Source organism: Plectropomus leopardus, chromosome 2 (genome assembly GCF_008729295.1).
Source record: "Plectropomus leopardus isolate mb chromosome 2, YSFRI_Pleo_2.0, whole genome shotgun sequence".
Lineage (NCBI taxonomy): Eukaryota > Metazoa > Chordata > Actinopteri > Perciformes > Serranidae > Plectropomus > Plectropomus leopardus.
In genome coordinates this window covers 34,380,302-34,397,758 of record NC_056464.1, presented here as the reverse complement: position 1 = coordinate 34,397,758, position 17,457 = coordinate 34,380,302, and the positions used below count along the sequence as shown (strand labels likewise).

General features: G+C 39.3%; 2 protein-coding genes across 4 annotated transcripts in view; one reads left to right on the top strand and one right to left on the bottom strand.

The window, feature by feature from the left end:
• rnf207a (ring finger protein 207a) overlaps window positions 1-17,457 on the bottom strand; it is a 29,932-nt gene that overhangs the window by 6,185 nt on the left and 6,290 nt on the right. For all 3 annotated transcript variants that reach the window (XM_042509464.1, XM_042509456.1, XM_042509473.1), the window contains 11 exons: window positions 13,891-14,023; window positions 12,934-13,078; window positions 12,596-12,677; window positions 12,430-12,505; window positions 11,818-11,943; window positions 9,521-9,567; window positions 8,056-8,128; window positions 6,605-6,673; window positions 6,154-6,222; window positions 4,115-4,221; window positions 777-954 (listed from right to left, as the gene is read on the bottom strand). In XM_042509464.1, the coding sequence (XP_042365398.1) occupies window positions 777-954; window positions 4,115-4,221; window positions 6,154-6,222; window positions 6,605-6,673; window positions 8,056-8,128; window positions 9,521-9,567; window positions 11,818-11,943; window positions 12,430-12,505; window positions 12,596-12,677; window positions 12,934-13,078; window positions 13,891-14,023 (1,105 nt within the window). The remainder of the gene's footprint in view (window positions 1-776; window positions 955-4,114; window positions 4,222-6,153; window positions 6,223-6,604; window positions 6,674-8,055; window positions 8,129-9,520; window positions 9,568-11,817; window positions 11,944-12,429; window positions 12,506-12,595; window positions 12,678-12,933; window positions 13,079-13,890; window positions 14,024-17,457) is intronic.
• zpr1 (ZPR1 zinc finger) lies at window positions 14,821-16,605 on the top strand. Its single transcript, XM_042509485.1, has one exon. The coding sequence runs from the start codon at window positions 14,952-14,954 to the stop codon at window positions 16,281-16,283; it is 1,332 nt and encodes a 443-aa protein (XP_042365419.1). The 5' UTR covers window positions 14,821-14,951; the 3' UTR covers window positions 16,284-16,605.

Below are 17,457 nucleotides of genomic sequence, written 5' to 3'. Positions count from 1 at the left end.
AGCAAGTGATGTATTTAAGTTTTTGTTGCCTGCAGTCTCCTGAGTTTGGGTCCACCTGCTCCACAACACATGACCATGTCCAGCCCTACGTTATAGTTACAATGCCGTAAAAAAGGCACACTGGAAATACTTACAGTGTATTCTTTGCAATGTCTTTCTTTCAAGTGGAATACACTTTCTATACTTGCCATGAAATATATTACAAACATCTGTGTCCCCAACAGCATGAACTAAAAAATTAATTTGATTTTCGAACTTGTATCAAGTGTCATCAAGTTAAAATTTTAATTTGTCAAAATACTTTGACTTGACGAAAACAAACGACATTCCCATCAGCCTCAGTTTTCCTTTGTGTTCAGCACTAATTGGCAACACACTAAAGTACGACAGTAAACATGGTAAACACTATACCTGCTAAACATTTTGCTCAAAGCACCAATGTCTCTAAATACAGCCTCACAAATCTGCTCAAATGAATCAGAGTCTGTGAAAATGTGGTGCATCTTCAGAAAAAAAGCCCTGTTTTTCTGACTTAACAGGATTATTATCTCATAATTTTTTAGAAAAGTTTCTATGGAAAAAATAATTTCATAGAATTTTTAGAGATATTAATCCTGTTAAGTCAGAAAACAGTAGATTTTTATTTTTTTTTCTTATTTCTTAAGTTAAAGCTTTACACTTCCGTATTGTCCAAATGTTGTTTTGGGGAAAATCATCAGGTTATCTTCAGAAATGAAACTGTAAATATAGGACATCATTGGTCACACAGCACTCACCCTGTAGGTGTTCTCATAGTTGCGGCAGTGCTCTGTGAAAGGTGTTTCCCTCCCCTCGGCCAAGAGGACCTTGGTGCAGATGTTGCGGTGACATGTGGGCCTTCGCCCGCACACTGAGCCCAGGGGCATCTCGCTGAGAGACGGAGAGCGGCAGGACACAGACAGAGGGGACTGGTGCCTGAGGGGGGAGGCGAAGATGACCATGACTGCCTTTTTTTCTCTCATTATTTCTACATTATTCTTCATCAATAAAACATTATGTCTAGCTAACCCCTGTTTCTTATACCACAGGAGGCTTAAAGCTTCATTTTGAAGGAAATGAACTCTATCCATAACATCCTACTGCTAATAACCTATAGACAGGTCTGTTCTGACAGATATTATATAAATATAATGGAGATGTCTGCATGCATTTTTTTACCACTTACTGGCAACCACAGTTTGCAATCATTGCAATCAGTTGGGAATTGTGTGCATACTGCATGCAAAACACTGTGCAGCAGAATTTCCACCATCACAACCTACTCACTACTTTTACTTTACGTAAATATATGCAACTGTGTATATATTTTTTATATATATATTACCTTATCTAAAAAATATATATATTTGCTCTGCTTCCACAATCATTAAAATGATTTTTATATTGTATAGTTTTATGTACATTTATGAAAACTGATTCTCATGTGACTCACGTATTACTGTCTCAGTGCACTTGTACAGCTGAGTGCTTCACTCAAGCACACCTCTATATTTCCATCTCTTTTTACATAAAATAAACATTTTACATGTTGTTGAATTACTTTACTGTTAATTCTAAAGCCCCCCCCCAAAAAAAAATTAACTCCCAGTAGGTTGCAGACTTCATTTTCTTTCGTTCTTTTTTTTTCAAAGATGTTTTTGGAGGCAATTTTGCCTTTATTGACAGCTAGGCAGACTGGAAAGCTGGGAGAGAGAGAGGGGATGACATGCAGCAAAGGGCCTTTGGTACTGAACCCTGCAAAGGACTAAGCCTATATGGGGTACACACTCTACCAGGTGAGCTTCATTTTCTAATATGTTTTTGTTTAAAAGTAACCGCATGAAGATTTTTTTCATCAGAAAATGGGAAAAGGGGCTCAGGCCCTACTCTGTAGATGCTCTTTGCTAGTTGGGTATTGTTGTGTATTTGCTCTTGTCTGGCTATATGCTATGTTTGCTCTTTCTATACTTGAGTCCAAAAAAACAAACAAACACACACACACACACACACACACACACACACACACACACACACATATATGTACAGTATATACATGCACAGACATACAGTATAACATACACAGTTTCACACTCCTGTTGAAGCTGATAATGAAGAGGTGTGAGTGTTCGGAGTGACACATGATGAGATGTGTGATCTGTGTATATTTGTTACACAAAACACTCACCTCTCTTCACCATCACCTTCACCAGGAGTGTGACAGTGTGTGCGTGCAACACATACAACGAGATAAACATACATTTATCTTGGTTCTAGGACCACAGTCTTGGCTCCATGCCTAACACAGCATAACTGCCCTGAAGCCATTCTGCAGAAGCCTGGGTGTGCATACATCCTCTCACATCCCCATACGAATGTTGTCCTCTGAGCATCCAGGCTGTGTCCAAGCACAACCAATTAAAGACACTGCCAGTGCTTATGCGGCAGTATCTATTACTTGAAAGAACATGGCTGTACAACTTCACTTCTGTTTTGTGAAATTATGATACAAACAGGGCTGGCCAGCTGGCCGACCACCAATCCTGCATCCTGCATTAGTGGCTCAGAAGAAGAGGAAGGAGCTTTCAGACAGCAACTGAAGATGTATCAGACACAACAACATATTCAGTTGCACTGAGTAACGGGCTACACTGTGTGGGCGGCTTTCTGAACAACCATACGGCGAGAAAAAGCTCATTTCCTCCTCCGTCTGTGAACTGAAGTATGTGGTGGACTTGAAAAACTGTGGGCTCGAGCACCTTGTGTAACCACTATTATCTTTGTGTCAGTGGCATCAACAGGCATTCACTGAAGACAGCAGAAATGACTGACTCTGACCCTTTTACGCAGTCTGTAAAACACATTCACTTGAACCTACAATCATATATAAATATCCAAGAAATTCGATTAGAAAAGCTAGGGTTCACGTAGCAAGTAAAGGCGCCTCACATGCTCAGGACACTCCATAAAGAAGAATAAACTAGTTAAATAATAAAAATTCATACAAAATTACCTGGTGGGCTCCCACTCCTTCCTTCTGGCCCAGTGTTGATGCAACAGAGGACCTGTCTAGAACATGTACCCTTCTCTCTCTGCCACACACATATCATCCTCGGCATATCCAGCCTCCGTCCTCCCATCACTGATGCCAATTAAAGACTAAAACTGTGACATCAGCGGCCCGGAACAAAGCGGCCCGACCGCTCACTGCATGCCAACTTCCAGATGAATCCTGGAGGGTTCTGTGAAATTATGATAAAAATAGTGCCAGCCGGTCGGCCACCAATCCCTGCCCACTTTGCGTCTTGCACTGGCAGGGCGCTAAGCAAGTTGGAAAGGAGAGTTGTCAGTATGTTGGCATTAGTGGGTGGGCTTAAGGACCTGTGAACAGTTGGGGTGGACAGTGATGTGGAAAAAAATCAGTCAGAGGAGTGTGTGTACGTGACGTGAAGGGAGAGGGACAGGACTGAGGAACAGTGATGGGTGTTTAGGTAAAGGTTGTGTTTACTGTGTGATTCGATGTAACTCTTAAAGGAATCTATGAAGTTATAAAACTAAATGGCATTGTGAAAGGACTCTTAGATTTTTGGGGTTTTCAGCTACTTAATTTAATTCAATAAGCCTCTAAATAAAAAAAATAAAAAAAACACAAACTAAAAATGAAAACATCCTCTTCCAGGAACTGTTAACTTAGCACCATGATTGTGGCCTGGCTGCAGCAAAAAGAGGGCTTTCTAAAACAGGATCAACTGCCTCCTTCCCAGTCCCCGTGCGACGAGGTGAGTTACATAAACGTATCAGTGCACAGAGCTTACAGATAGACAGCATTTCTGCCATACTGGGACTCAGCGTGGCGCCTCCTTTCCTCTCGCTGCAGTCATCACTGTCTACCATCTGCACTTGCAAAACCATTTGGGGATTTTGAGTTTGGATTCTTCACAAGTGTGAAATTTGTGGCCCAGACTTTTTGTTTTCTTGGAAGAATCCAAAGACGCAGCAGTGAAATTTAGGCAGTGGAGGCACATTGTACAATAAAACCTCTCAGTAAGGGATAACTTAGTGATTTAATTTGTCTGATATTTGGCAGAAATGATCTCACCTTGCTGAGACATTAATAGATCCGGCAACAGAGGGAGGGCAGCGCTGAGCCAGCAGCAGTAAGGGCTCCAGACTCCGAGCAAACTCATTCCTGTAGTCAGTGTTGATCTAAAGGAAGACAGAGATTAAGTCACTTCATGCATTTTATCAATTCAAAAAGAAATTATAATCAAATACTTGCACATAGGGCCTATGTCTGCCTTATTATTCTTAATTATTTATTTTTTTAAATATAAAAGAAAAGAAAGAAAGAAAGACATAAGGTCCATTCCTTCAGTTAAACCTACAATATGTTAAAAAAATAGAAAGACTGTAACAACAGCCATTTTTATTATTATTTTAATTAATTATTATTATTTAATGCAAAAACAAGTATGATTAAAAAAGAAAACAAAATAAAACAACTATCATACCAGTCATAGTGTGAAGCAACAACAGGTGTACTGTATCTGTATTTGTATCAGTTTAACCGAAAAAATTATCTGTCTTTGTATCTGTATTTGGAAAGAAGTCCGGCAGTGGGTGTGGTTTATACAGGAAGTCACATTATATTGGGCAAATGTTGTATTTCTAACTTATTATTAACTGGCAATTCAATTTTTGTGCATTCAAAGCATCAAATTGATTTAAAAACTGTATATGATTTATTAGGAAGTATATTTCTTTTTTTTTTTTAAACTAAACTAAATAAATCATGCCCAGGAAATTAATATTTAAATAAATGTAAATATAGACATAAATAAATCAATAAACAAGATAACATTTTTTTAAAAGGACATTTTTCAAAGGACTGTCATTATTTATTTTAGAGGACCTTTATTTTCTGATACCACATTTATTTCCCTTTTCACATTTATCTGTTTAAAAAAACATGAAATACTTGGTAGGGTGCAAAATAACAAACAACTTCAGGTAGAATAAAAACCTTTTTCCATTGCATTGCATAACATTCGAATTATCTGTTTACATTAAGAACCATGGATAAACATAAAATGGGTTTGATTTAATTTCACTTGTTTTATCAGAAAAATATGAAATTTTTCTTGCATCCCATTATAACAACTATTTCACATAAATACAGAAATACAAAACAACATTTAACCAGACAAAAAAGGCCACAAATCACATCACACATTATGAAAAGTGGATGCAGTGCAACAAAATAATCAGTCTTATTACACTCATAACCCAGGTATATAGGTATATAACCCAGGTACGCTGAGGCTACTTAGAAGCCATACTCTGATTTAGTAGTTTGACAATCGATCAATCGAAGCCTGTGGGACTCTAAATCATCTGTGTGACGGCAAAAGCTGATATTCTTCAAATAAAGTGTGAGAGGGGTTTGATGTAATATTAACAGCCAGAGACAACGTAGTACGCTGTCTGAAAACTTGACTCAAGCATTTGACTCACAATCGGTGAGCGGATTTCTTGCAGTCTTGGTGTTTTAAGCTGAACAGAGAAAAAACTACACACTGATTCCATACAGCAAGACACTCTGCATTACATAATGGGAAAACAGTGATAGGATCTGCATATTTGCTCCAACTGACCTCTGTGTCCACCTTAGCTTTTTCTTGTAAGACTTAACTTTTGTCATCGTTTCCATTTTTTAGCTTTGTTTATTATTGCAAAGTTCTGATTGTTATCTTTTCTTCATGTGGATGTTTTATAACGGGTTTTACGAGCTTTGCTTCCTTATCCTCCCACATGTGCTTTGATGTTGTTTTGTCTGCAGATTAAAATTAGGCTCTGAGCTAAATCTGCCACGCTTACATCATATCGATGTTGACTAATGTCTTGTCCCACCGCGCCTTCTCAGTCGTGATAAATAAGTGAATAAGTGACTAAAGTTCCCATTAGAAGGCGCTGAACTCAACTCCCTCACAAGAAAAATGGTTCTGGGCTTCAGGGCCACAGAGGAGAGAGAGGTGAAACTGCACTGGGAACAAGTGAAACAACTTATCAGTTCACTGCAGTGAATTATATTCTGAACGTAACCTTTTCCAGCTCTGCATGAAGGCAGTTCCCACTCACTTTGCTGCTCTGCACTGGTCTCAGTCGATGAGGGAGCTTTACAATCCTCTTCAGCCTCTCCATGAGCTGCTGTGTAAGCAAGAACATCCGGTTGTGATTCAGTGACCTGTTTCACCTCGCTGACACATTATGGACAGCCTCCGCTTAAAAACCAATTCAGTCCTACTACTGTAATCTTTTTCAGAATAAACTTTAAGCTCTTTGTGATGTTCAGTAAACAAAGTGCTCTCATAATTACTGATAATATATTGTTCATAGTGAGATATCACATAAACACAGTGAACCATCCCCTTTTCTTGTTTGTATTCCCAACCCTTTATATATTTGTTTTTGTTTTTTTTTTTTACTTTTTGGGTTATGTTTGTACTTTCTTACTCCACATCTTGCGCTGTTCTCATGAAATGCAATAATAAAAAAAAAAGAAGCTCATAATTTATGCAGCTGTACTCACATAGCCCATGTCCAAAAACTCAAACTTGTTAGCTGAGCTGAGGAAGGCCGAGCAGGTGACGAGGTGAACCTAAAAACATCAAGATATTTGAAGTTAGATTCAGATGAGCTATATGGAATATGAGAAACCAACAGACTAAAAATGATAGTATTATTAAAGGGACAGTCCACGTCAGAATCAAAAATATATTTGACTCTTACCTGTAGTGCTATTTATCATTATAGCTTGTTTTGATGTGAGTTGCCAAGTGTCTGCATTCTCTCAAATTAAATGGAATAAGATGGCACTCGGCTTGTGGTGCTCAAAGCAAAAAGAAATAAAACAAATAAATACATGTAAAAAAAACTCAACAGCAATGCAGGACCCGTTACTTACAATAAGTCACAGACCTTGTTATGAGCAGTTTCATGTCAAAACAATTTTCTTACTGTATCACTGTGCAGAAGGAAGCGTGCACGTACTCATGGATGAGAGGCTCGAGACAGTGTGAGATTTAAACATCAGTGGCGTCCTCCTCAGCTGAGCTCAGTGGTGCTGGGTGAATTAGCAGCAGATGCACGCTTTCTTCTGTGCAGTAATAGATGACGGGTGTAGTTTCGTATAGTAAACGGGTCATAATTCCTGGAAAGAGACATTGTTATTGAGTTTTTCAAATGTTTGTTCTTTTTTTTTTGCGCGTTGAGGACCACAAGCCAAGTGCCATCTAGGTCCATTTCATTAAAGAGAAGGCAGACATCTCTATGGTGGATATCTCCGACACTCTGCAACAAAACAACCTAGACTGATAAACAGTGCTGCAGGTGAGAGTAAAAATATCATTTTAATTTTGGGGTGTACTGTCCCTTTAAATCCATCCTAAAACTAACTGCATGCTTAATATGATAACAATAATCATCTCCAGGGGCGCCCTGAGGCTCAGTTGGTAGAGCGGGCACTGCAGCAGCCGCAGGTTCGATTCCAGCCTCAGTCCTTTGCTGCTTGTCAACCCCTCTCTCCCTTTCACGCTTTAGCTGTCCTGTCCAAATAAAGGCAAAAAATCCCAAAAAATAATCTTAAAAAAATAAATAAATAAAAAAGAATAATCATCTTCATTGCCCATTAGCATATAGAAGTGCAGGCAGTGGTGGAAAGTAACTACATTTACTCAAGTACAGTTTTCTGGTACTTGTACTTTACTTGGGCATTTCCACTTTATGCTACATCGTACTCGACTACTGGCAGCTGGAGGTACTGTTGTGGATCAAGATTTTTCTCAGTTGATTTAATTTAAACAATCAGGGCCCTAAAAGGCTGAGTTATTATGGATATTTCACTCAAAAAAAGCAAAGATTAAGGAAAAGTTTTAAAACTGAACACAAATTTGTGCGTCAGAACTTTGTTTTCTCTTCTTTCGTGGCCCATTAATCCTCCCACAACTCCTCAGATTCATTGTGTGATTTATCTTACTCTACCTGCAGTGTTGGTAGGAGGGCAGTAAGGTGTGAGAGCTGCTCCTTTAGTGCTTTCTCCTTCTCCTCGTGTTGACTGCAAACACACACACACACACACACACACACACACACACAAACATGTAACGCTACACCTTCACATACATGCCTGCCGAAATACTCAGAGGATTCAGCTCAGATAGTGCAACCACAAAAAACATCCTCCATATTTCCAGAAGCTAATCTATCTGTCTTCTCTGTCTGTAACACACATACACATGCACAGACGCAGGGCCGGACACACAAAGCCTGACATAAATAGCCTTTAACACCCTTCCGGGAACCCAGCCACTGGACGGCTTCCAGGCAATGGAGAGCGAGAGAGAGAGATGGAGGACACAAAAAAAATCTCATTAAAGATCCCCACAGAGTGCAACCCGATACACTCTCGCACATGCACAAAATTGTTCTCATTCAATCACTTGGAGCGCACGCCGAAAAAGAGAAGTGCTCAGAAATAATTCAGATATTTTCTTGTGAAAACTGGAAAATGGCATTTTGCAGATAAAACTCACTTTTTTAATCTCTGCATATGTTTTCATGCACCGTATATGCCAGTGATTAGTCATTAATCTCGCATATAATTGAACTGATGTGCTATAATTTGATTTTAGAGACTAATTAGTTTCAAACCCAGAATGACATTAAATCAAACTTTAATGACTGTGGTGGGGATGTTGTAATTATTTCAGTGGCTGGATGCTTGTGAGGTAATACTAATTTAATAGTTTGGGTGGCTGTCATCATGCTTCTACAAAGTAATTTCTTAATTTTTACCGCTTTACAGTTTTGTTTCTGCACAAGCAAGCAGCTGCAAAGTAAGTAACATCATGGCAGGCTGCTACAAAAAAAAACTATGCTTCTCTTCTCAGGACGATATATTGTGTTGAACAGCACATTAATGGGTGCTGCAGCAAACACAAGTCGCTGGTGTTTCGGCAGTTCAGACAGTAGGTGCCAAAGGTGCTCTGTTTTTATTTAAAGTGGAGGAAACTCATCCAGGTTTTACTGCAGCTATTATTGATATTATGGACACGAGAAAGTCTATAATTCACATACTGTGTATTTGTGCACCGATACTTTTCAGCTGACTACCTTCCCATTGATTGGATCCAGGCACATGCTGCAACCACTGGCTTTAAATCTGTAATCCTGCTGAGGTGGTTTTAATTCAGTACCATGCTTTGTTGAAAAGAAAATCACCCAAGAAAATGTGTTTGGTGAGGAAAGAGATTATTGCAGAGCAAACAGGGTGCTGCTATTCATCACCTCAAGTACAATAAAGTGACATACAATGGAAAAACTATCAAGAGATCCAATGACAGCAGGAAAATAGCTTTCAATTAGGTAAATATTATAACACAAGCTTTAAGGCAACAAAAGAGCATTTTCACAAAAGAAGTTTAAATCTTTATATATTTAATTTTACCTCTGAGCTGCTTTCAGCAGAATCTTCTTCCTCTCTGCTAGTTTTTCCTGTCAGATAAGAACAGAAAAAACAGACATTGTTATTCCTTACACTGCTGTGAAAATCGCCTCAAGCTCTTAAATACCTAATGAATTTTCAAGATTGTGGAGGAAAAAAATAGGTGTAAAATCCACAGTGTGGTGTCTGCTCTCTTTGATTGTTCATTATGCAGAAAAAAACCCTCTTTTCTCACAGTTAGGCCAACAGAGACCTCCTGTGGCCAAGCAGTGCTAATGATGTCAGATGGAGCGTTTTAATCTTAATTTTATTTCTAACTTTCAGAGACATGATTTGACAGTGACTGATGTCGACATTTAATAATTTATCAAATATTTACACCACAGGACTGTCAGATAAAAACTCCAAAATGTATTTGCTACCTCACCAGCTGTTTGAAATGATAGTAATGCTTCTAATAGTTAGTGGAAATATTAAAGGAATACTTTGCCCACAAAATGTCAATTTGTGTATCAATTACTCATCAAATGTAACCTTCAAATTCTTCATTGATTTAATTAAAGGGGAAACATGTTCAACAACCATTATAATATCAAAACCACTGTTTACAAATTCTCACACAACTCGTGCTGTATAATCCCAGCCCTATTTATCCCGTTATGCACTCAGTAGTTCCCAAATACATGTATTTTCACTAAAACATAATATATAAAACACATCTGCATATCTAATGCACGGACAGGTAGCACACCTGTGCTTGAACAATGCACAATCGAATGCACGAGCAGAGTTGAAATGCACCCACTTGCACATGCATACAACTGGTATGTAGTTACCAGTTTTTGGAAATTGTGGGAGAGTTTGTAAATGGATGTTTTGATATAATTTTGCTATTGTAAAGTGTGGACCCCATTGCTTCACTTCATAAAGAATTTTCTCTGGTTTTGGATTCTTCGTTTACAATAAGGGCAAGCAAGAAAAACAGTTTTTTCAAGAATTTACCTAACACGGGACAAGTAATTTATTTAATTATCATTTTGTGGGTGAGGTATTTCTTTGAGATACACTAGAAGGAGCATAGTTATACTGTCCATACGTCACATTTAGACACAAAGTTTTTGGAAGATATTTTTTGAATGGACAATGATTTGATCTTTTGACCTCATGGTTTGGTTTTTGTTCTGATATGCATCGTCAATCATGAGATCTTGTGTGTGTGCCTTTCCAAGTCAGCTCCAATCAGCTAAATTTACCACAGGTGAACAAAATCAAGGTGCCAAAACCAGATCAAGAGAAATGGACAAATTTCCAGTGGTCATAGGAAAGGGTCCAAATACTTATGTCATTGTGATATTTCATTTTTTTCTTTTTGATAAATTTGAAACAAAAAAAAGTGTAAAATCTTGTTTTCTCTCTGTCATTATGGAGTACTGAAGTATGACTGCAATGTTGTGGTCAAGACCACCTAAACAGAGACCACATCAAAACCAAATCAAGGTGAGTCCCTCACTGCATGACACACTTAGGACAAAATGTGGAACACGTAAACAAGAGGCACTCCTAAAATTAATCTTAAAGATCCACTTTTCCATAAAAATACCCACAGAAAACAAATGAAGATTCTTCTTCAGTCACCTTTTTTTTATTGGCACACAGTATGCGCGTACCTTTAAGTGTACAGGGAGAAATGTCTTGATGAAAAAATGATCAAAAGGCATTTCAGGGTTGGTTTTATGTGTGGGGATTTTCCTTTGTTTTTATGAGCAAAGAGCTGCTACGGAGCTGAAAGAACTTTGCCATCTTTATGAAACACTCCTCTTTGAACAGGAAAACAGGACATTTAATAACATCCCCTCAGTTGCTAGGCCATGAAATAAAAAAGTCCTCTTTGTTTGAGACCGAGACAAGACCAAGTAAAACATTTGGGTGAGTGTGACCTGAGACTGAGACCTTCAGAAAGTGGTCCCGATACTGATCTCGGGTACTACAACACTAGCAGACTGAAAAAAATCAAAATTTAAACAATAAACAATAAACAATTTTATCATAGAGCTGCAACATAACATAATGTGAGAAAAATGTAGGGGTGTGAATACTCTCCGAATGCGTTGTGTAAGTGTGTGGTGCCCTTTTTTAAACATTTTGACCTGACAAGGACTCAACTGGAATCAAAACACTGTCCATTTAGAGAAATTTGTGGTTTCAAGTCAGCATGCAGGAGCTCGTCTTTTCAATGAGTGATTAGGTGATAAAAAAACAACAAGTTGAGAAAATAAATCACATCAGGATCATTATATAACCTGCAAGCTGTTGAACAGAGTACAGATTGCACTCTCCTCTTCCTCCACATTCAGACACACTTCCCCGATCATCGCTCTCAGCAGAACGATCGCCTCTCGAGCCGAAGTCTGCAGCTCCTTCACCACCTACAGATGGAGGTTTGCTGTCAGAGAGAAGGCCACATAGACGACTGCACGGCCATTTGTCATCACAGCATCACAACTTCAAGCTTGCGAGCATCATTGAGGCTATTTTGCTATATTGCTCATGCAATTATCATTAAAATCCTTTGTAAAGTTTTGAGTCAGAGCACCCAAAGCAGAACTACTTATGTTACATCACTCATATCATATAAATAACCATATGCTGTGGTGCAAAACTACATAAAATAAAAGTAAAATGACAGCTTTTGTTTTTAAGTTTTTGGATGTGACCCCAGTTCATTCAGCAAAGCTCAAAATATCACCAAAAAATAGTCCTCATTTATATGTTTATGTATTCAAATTGCATTGTAATGAGCTACACAAATTCTGAGTACACCTGCACTGCATCTCACAATATCATCACCGCCGCTGAGTGCTTGAATTATTCATGATGCCAAATGTGTAGATGAACAGACTCGACTCTCTCACCAGCACAGCCTGGTCCAACATCTCACAGCCCTGCACGTAAGCTGTTTCAATATCAATGCAGTGAGTCCGACTCTCCCTGTGGTAAACAAACAACACCTCGTTTAATGTGCGTGGAGAGGAGGAGGACTTCTGACAGCCGTGCATCTTGTGTCGTGTATTCACTCACACTTGCATGTCTCTGAAGCACTTGATGCAAAGCATGGACTTATTCTCTGTTGAGAACAGGATGTAGGGCTCCTCGTGGAGAGCTGCGGAGACAGAGACGCCTTTTAACCTTGGCCCACAGGAGCGTGAGAGTTAATACCAGCATGTTTGTGATATGCAAACACAAGAGCCTTCAGAATATATAAACACAGGTTGGCTAATTAAGTCTAGCATAAAGTGTCAATGTTGTGTCTTCACTGCTTGGGAAATGTAAGCAGAGCACAGGCGGAGCAACATGCTTCTGCACCGGTGCCTTGTTGGCGGGTTGTTCTTCTTGAGTAAATTACAGGTGGCACTCACAGCACTTCCTGTGTTTGGCTCGTGTGCGTTTGGCCAGGGATACAATCTCATGGTGGGAAAACATTCTGGCCTTGTGAGTCAACTCCCTGCAGGCGCTGCAAAGTGGCTGGCTGCAAGTGTTACAGTAGTACATCACCCCTGCGTCCTGAACAAAGACAAAAAAAAACAGAAGAAAAGCAATTAAAGTAGAGCAAGACTTACATTGTTTAAAGCTGCACAAAGTCATATTTGATGAAAAATACACCTTTCTCAAAGGTACAATGTGTGCAATTTTAAAAATTCACACTTTGACGCCCCCAGGTGGTAGTATGAAAGAAGACACTGTGGCAGCAAGGGATTTGAACACTGAGATGAACACCAATTTTCACTGCGATTGACTCATTTCTATACAAACAAACACTGACAGTGTTAAACTTTTTGTATAATTGCACACTTTACATAAAAAATAAACTAATATAATACTATTCAGGTTTTTCCCAAAATGATGATGTAATAATTGCGACAGATGATGTAATAATGGGGGGAAAATGTATGCTCTGTTTCTTGGATATTTCATTACATCATTGGACAACCTATTACATTATTGGGTTAATCAGGTTAAGTGCAAATGTATTACATTTCCAGCCATAATTACATTTTTAGGAATTCACATCGTTGAGCGCTGCAGGACTCGTGCTCTCTGCAGTACTGATGTCTTCTCTGACATTTTTTCTGGGATTTGAGTCATTTTTTTCTCTTTCTCTGTGTTATTGTGAGTCACCAACACCTCCTTGTAAAGCTTTCATATTATATAAGTGTGTTTTGATTAATGCCTGTGTTCACTATCTGTCTATGATGTTATTATGTCTCTACAGTTTTGCACAGATCAGAATGTTTTTTTATAATGTAGGCCCAATTTATGGTTGACCTGCACTATAAAATGTGAATATTGATTTGGGTCTGTCCATCAATTTGTACCTTTTTGTTACTTTCCTGGTCACAGTTGGCGCACTGCACCGTCTCCTCAGCATCTGCATTGTTGTCAACCAGGAACTTCAGCAGACGGTCCTCTGGAGGGAGCGAGCTATTCCCTTTCACTATAGACGGGTAACTGTGGCAAAGACACACATTCAAAAACAGAACATTTATCACCAAACTATCTGTACTGGCAAGTGTCTGTGTTATACTTCAAGATCATAATACCAGTAATAATAGTAATATACATGTATTTAACCCTTTTTATTGTAGCTTTAACTATAATATTAAAATAGTGTAGTTTAGTTAAGTGTCTTTAAACCCAGCAATAAGACAATTAGCAGGATATATTTAATGTAAAATAATGAGTTGCCTTCTTTAACCTTATTGGAAATACTGTCTGAAAAACTGAGCTTTTACTTCAGGTAAAAGGTACAGCGCAGATGAAAAAAATAAACAAACCATTATATCTGAAAGATTCAAGGAAAATACGATTAACAAATGATAAAAATGATAGACAAATAAACACACAAGATAATAGGACAATTTACAGAAAAACCCAACAAAATATATATGAAAATATAAATGAATACAATAAAATGAACAGGGAATGTAAAAGTACAGTCAGACTGTCTGCTGTACTACTTTTTTTTTAAACTTGACAAACAGAAAATATACAAAACATAAAAAAATAAAAATCAAGTACAAATGTGGTATATAAATGATAAAAATGAGACATTCAAATTTACACACGAGAAAAAAAAAAGAAGAAACAAAACAAAATATAACAAAAACAGTGGTAAAAAGGTACAAATAAAAGTACACTCAGTCAGACTGTCTGCAGTACTACACATAACCTGAGGAGGGCGGTAGTGACGTCAAAGACACATGACCACGGAAGAAGAGAACACGGAAGTGCTGAGCAGCACGGTGAGCACATTAAGCGTGTGCTCTCAGTGAGGCTCGGCGGGCGGTTATCTAGAAACTTCCAGACACCTCTGAAGGAGGAGCGGCAGCGCTTTTGTTCACTTTGTCCTCCGAGGTGAAACACAGTGGTCGTGAAAATGTCTGTTATTTCGGAGGAAAATGTGAAAGGGGAAAACCTCTTCAAGGATCTCAGCGCGGATAGCGACGACTGGCAGCCGACTGAGATCGAGAGTCTGTGTATGAACTGCTACCAGAACGGTATGACACGTTTACTCCTCACCAAAATACCTTTCTTTAAAGAAGTCATCGTGAGCTCTTTCAGCTGCGCCAACTGCAGCTGGTCCAACACCGAGATCCAGTCCGCGGGCCGGATCCAGGACCAGGGCGTCTGCTACACACTCAAAGTCAAAACAAAGCAGGACTTGAACAGAGAGGTTGTGAAAGCAGACAGCGCGACCACCAGGATCCCCGAGCTGGATTTTGAGATCCCTCCATTCACACAGAAAGGTGCACTTTCCACCATTGAGGGCGTGCTGGACCGAGCAGTTGCGGGACTGGAGCAGGACCAGCCTGCCAGGAGAGCAGCTGACGCTGAGGTGGCTGACAGGATCGAGGAGTTCATCCAGAAGCTCAAGAAGTTAAAAGAGGTCGACGAGGAGTTCACCGTGGTGATCGAGGATCCATCTGGGAACAGTTTTGTGGAAAACCCAGTCGCCCCCCAAAAAGATGAAGCCCTCACTGTGTCCTTTTTCAATCGGACGATCCAGCAGGACGTCCAGCTCGGTCTGAGGGCAGATGACGCTCTGGATGAGGAACCGGCTGGCAACAGCATCGAGGACATGAGAAATGAGGTTTTGGCTTTCAACACCAACTGCCCCGAGTGCAACGCCCCCTCCTCCACCAACATGAAGCTGGTCCAGATCCCTCACTTCAAGGAGGTCATCATCATGGCCACCAACTGCGACAGCTGCGGCCACAGGACCAACGAGGTCAAATCAGGCGGGGGCACGGAGGACAAGGGCACCAGGGTCACCCTGCACGTCACCGACGCTTCAGACATGTCCCGGGACGTCCTCAAGTCCGAGACCTGCTCCGTCATCATCCCGGAGCTGGAGTTCGAGCTGGGGATGGCGGCGGTGGGTGGGAAGTTCACCACCCTGGAGGGGCTGCTGAGAGACATCAAGGACCTGATCGTGTCCAAAAACCCCTTCGTCAGCGGAGACAGCGGCATAGCGGATAAGGTGCAGAAGCTGTATGCGTTTGGGGAGAAGATAGAGAAGATCATAGCTGGAGAGATGGACGTCCACATCATCCTGGACGACCCAGCGGGGAACAGCTATCTGCAGAACGTGTACGCACCAGAGCCGGATCCTGAGATAACCATCGAGAAGTACACCCGCACGTTTGAGCAGAACGAAGACCTCGGCCTGAATGACATGAACACTGAGGGATATCAAGAGGAAAAATAAACTGCCGGCATCACACGAAAGGACTAAATGACCTGATAACCCCAGTTATATTTTATCGCTCCATATTTTCTTCCATTTCCACACATTTTTAGTTAAACTCTGGGAAAAGGGTTGTTTCTGTTGGCATATTAATCAGGGAGAGGAGTTCTGAGTTATCTAAATGTACAGTGAAAAAAAACAAAAGTGACAGGATTTGTAAAACACGCGAATGTTGCAGCTATTAAAGATAAATCCTTTAATGGATCGGCATCAGTTTTCTTGTGCTGCATTCAGATTTCTTTCAGAGGCTATTTTACTGTTTGATACCTCACAAAACTGGCTTAATTTCTTTAAAAAATAGAGAAAAGGCAACCAGAAAGAAATGTCCCACAAATGACCTGAAAATGTGATATTGTTTTTTTTTAATCAAAGGGGAGGTGGTATTATTATAAAATTATATAAAAAAAATAATAATAAACTAGGGAAAATGTACAGACAACAAAAATATAATAATTTAAAATTACAGTATAGAAAAAGATTTTTTTTTTAACATTTTCAGCACTTTTTACATTTTCAGCACTTTTTGGGTCATTATCTTGTTTTTGACTTTTCTCTTTTGTTTATCACAGGAATGTTTTAACCCTTTCTAATTTCTTGCTTATTTTTGGGCCATATTTTGTTAAGACTGACATGAGAGATATCAAGAGGAAAAAATGAACTGACTAAATGACCTGATAACTGGTTAACGTCATGCCGAAACCCCAGTTATATTTTATCGCTCCATATTTTCTTCCATTTCCACACATTTTTAGTTAAACTCTGGGAAAAGGGTTGTTTCTGTTGGCATATTAATCAGGGAGAGGAGTTCTGAGTTATCTAAATGTACAGTGAAAAACAAAAGTGACAGGATTTGTAAAACACACGAATGTTACAGCTATTAAAGATAAATCCTTTAACGGATCGACTTCAGTTTTCTTGTGCTGCATTCAGAGGCTATGTTACCCTTTGATACCTGACAAAAATGGTGCAATTTCTCTCAAACACATGGGAAAAAAGCAGTCAGCAATTTTTGTGAGAAATGTTTGACCAATGACAAAAAAACAGTTGATTTATAAAGTTAAAAAAAAAGCTGGAGAAAAACAAAAAGGGAAAAACTATAAGAAATTATTATAATTACATGTATTAATTATGTTAC

Bases quoted from the DNA above. Each gene is read 5' to 3' on its own strand.
- zpr1 (XM_042509485.1), top strand. From the start codon at position 14,952: ATGTCTGTTATTTCGGAGGAAAATGTGAAAGGGGAAAACCTCTTCAAG.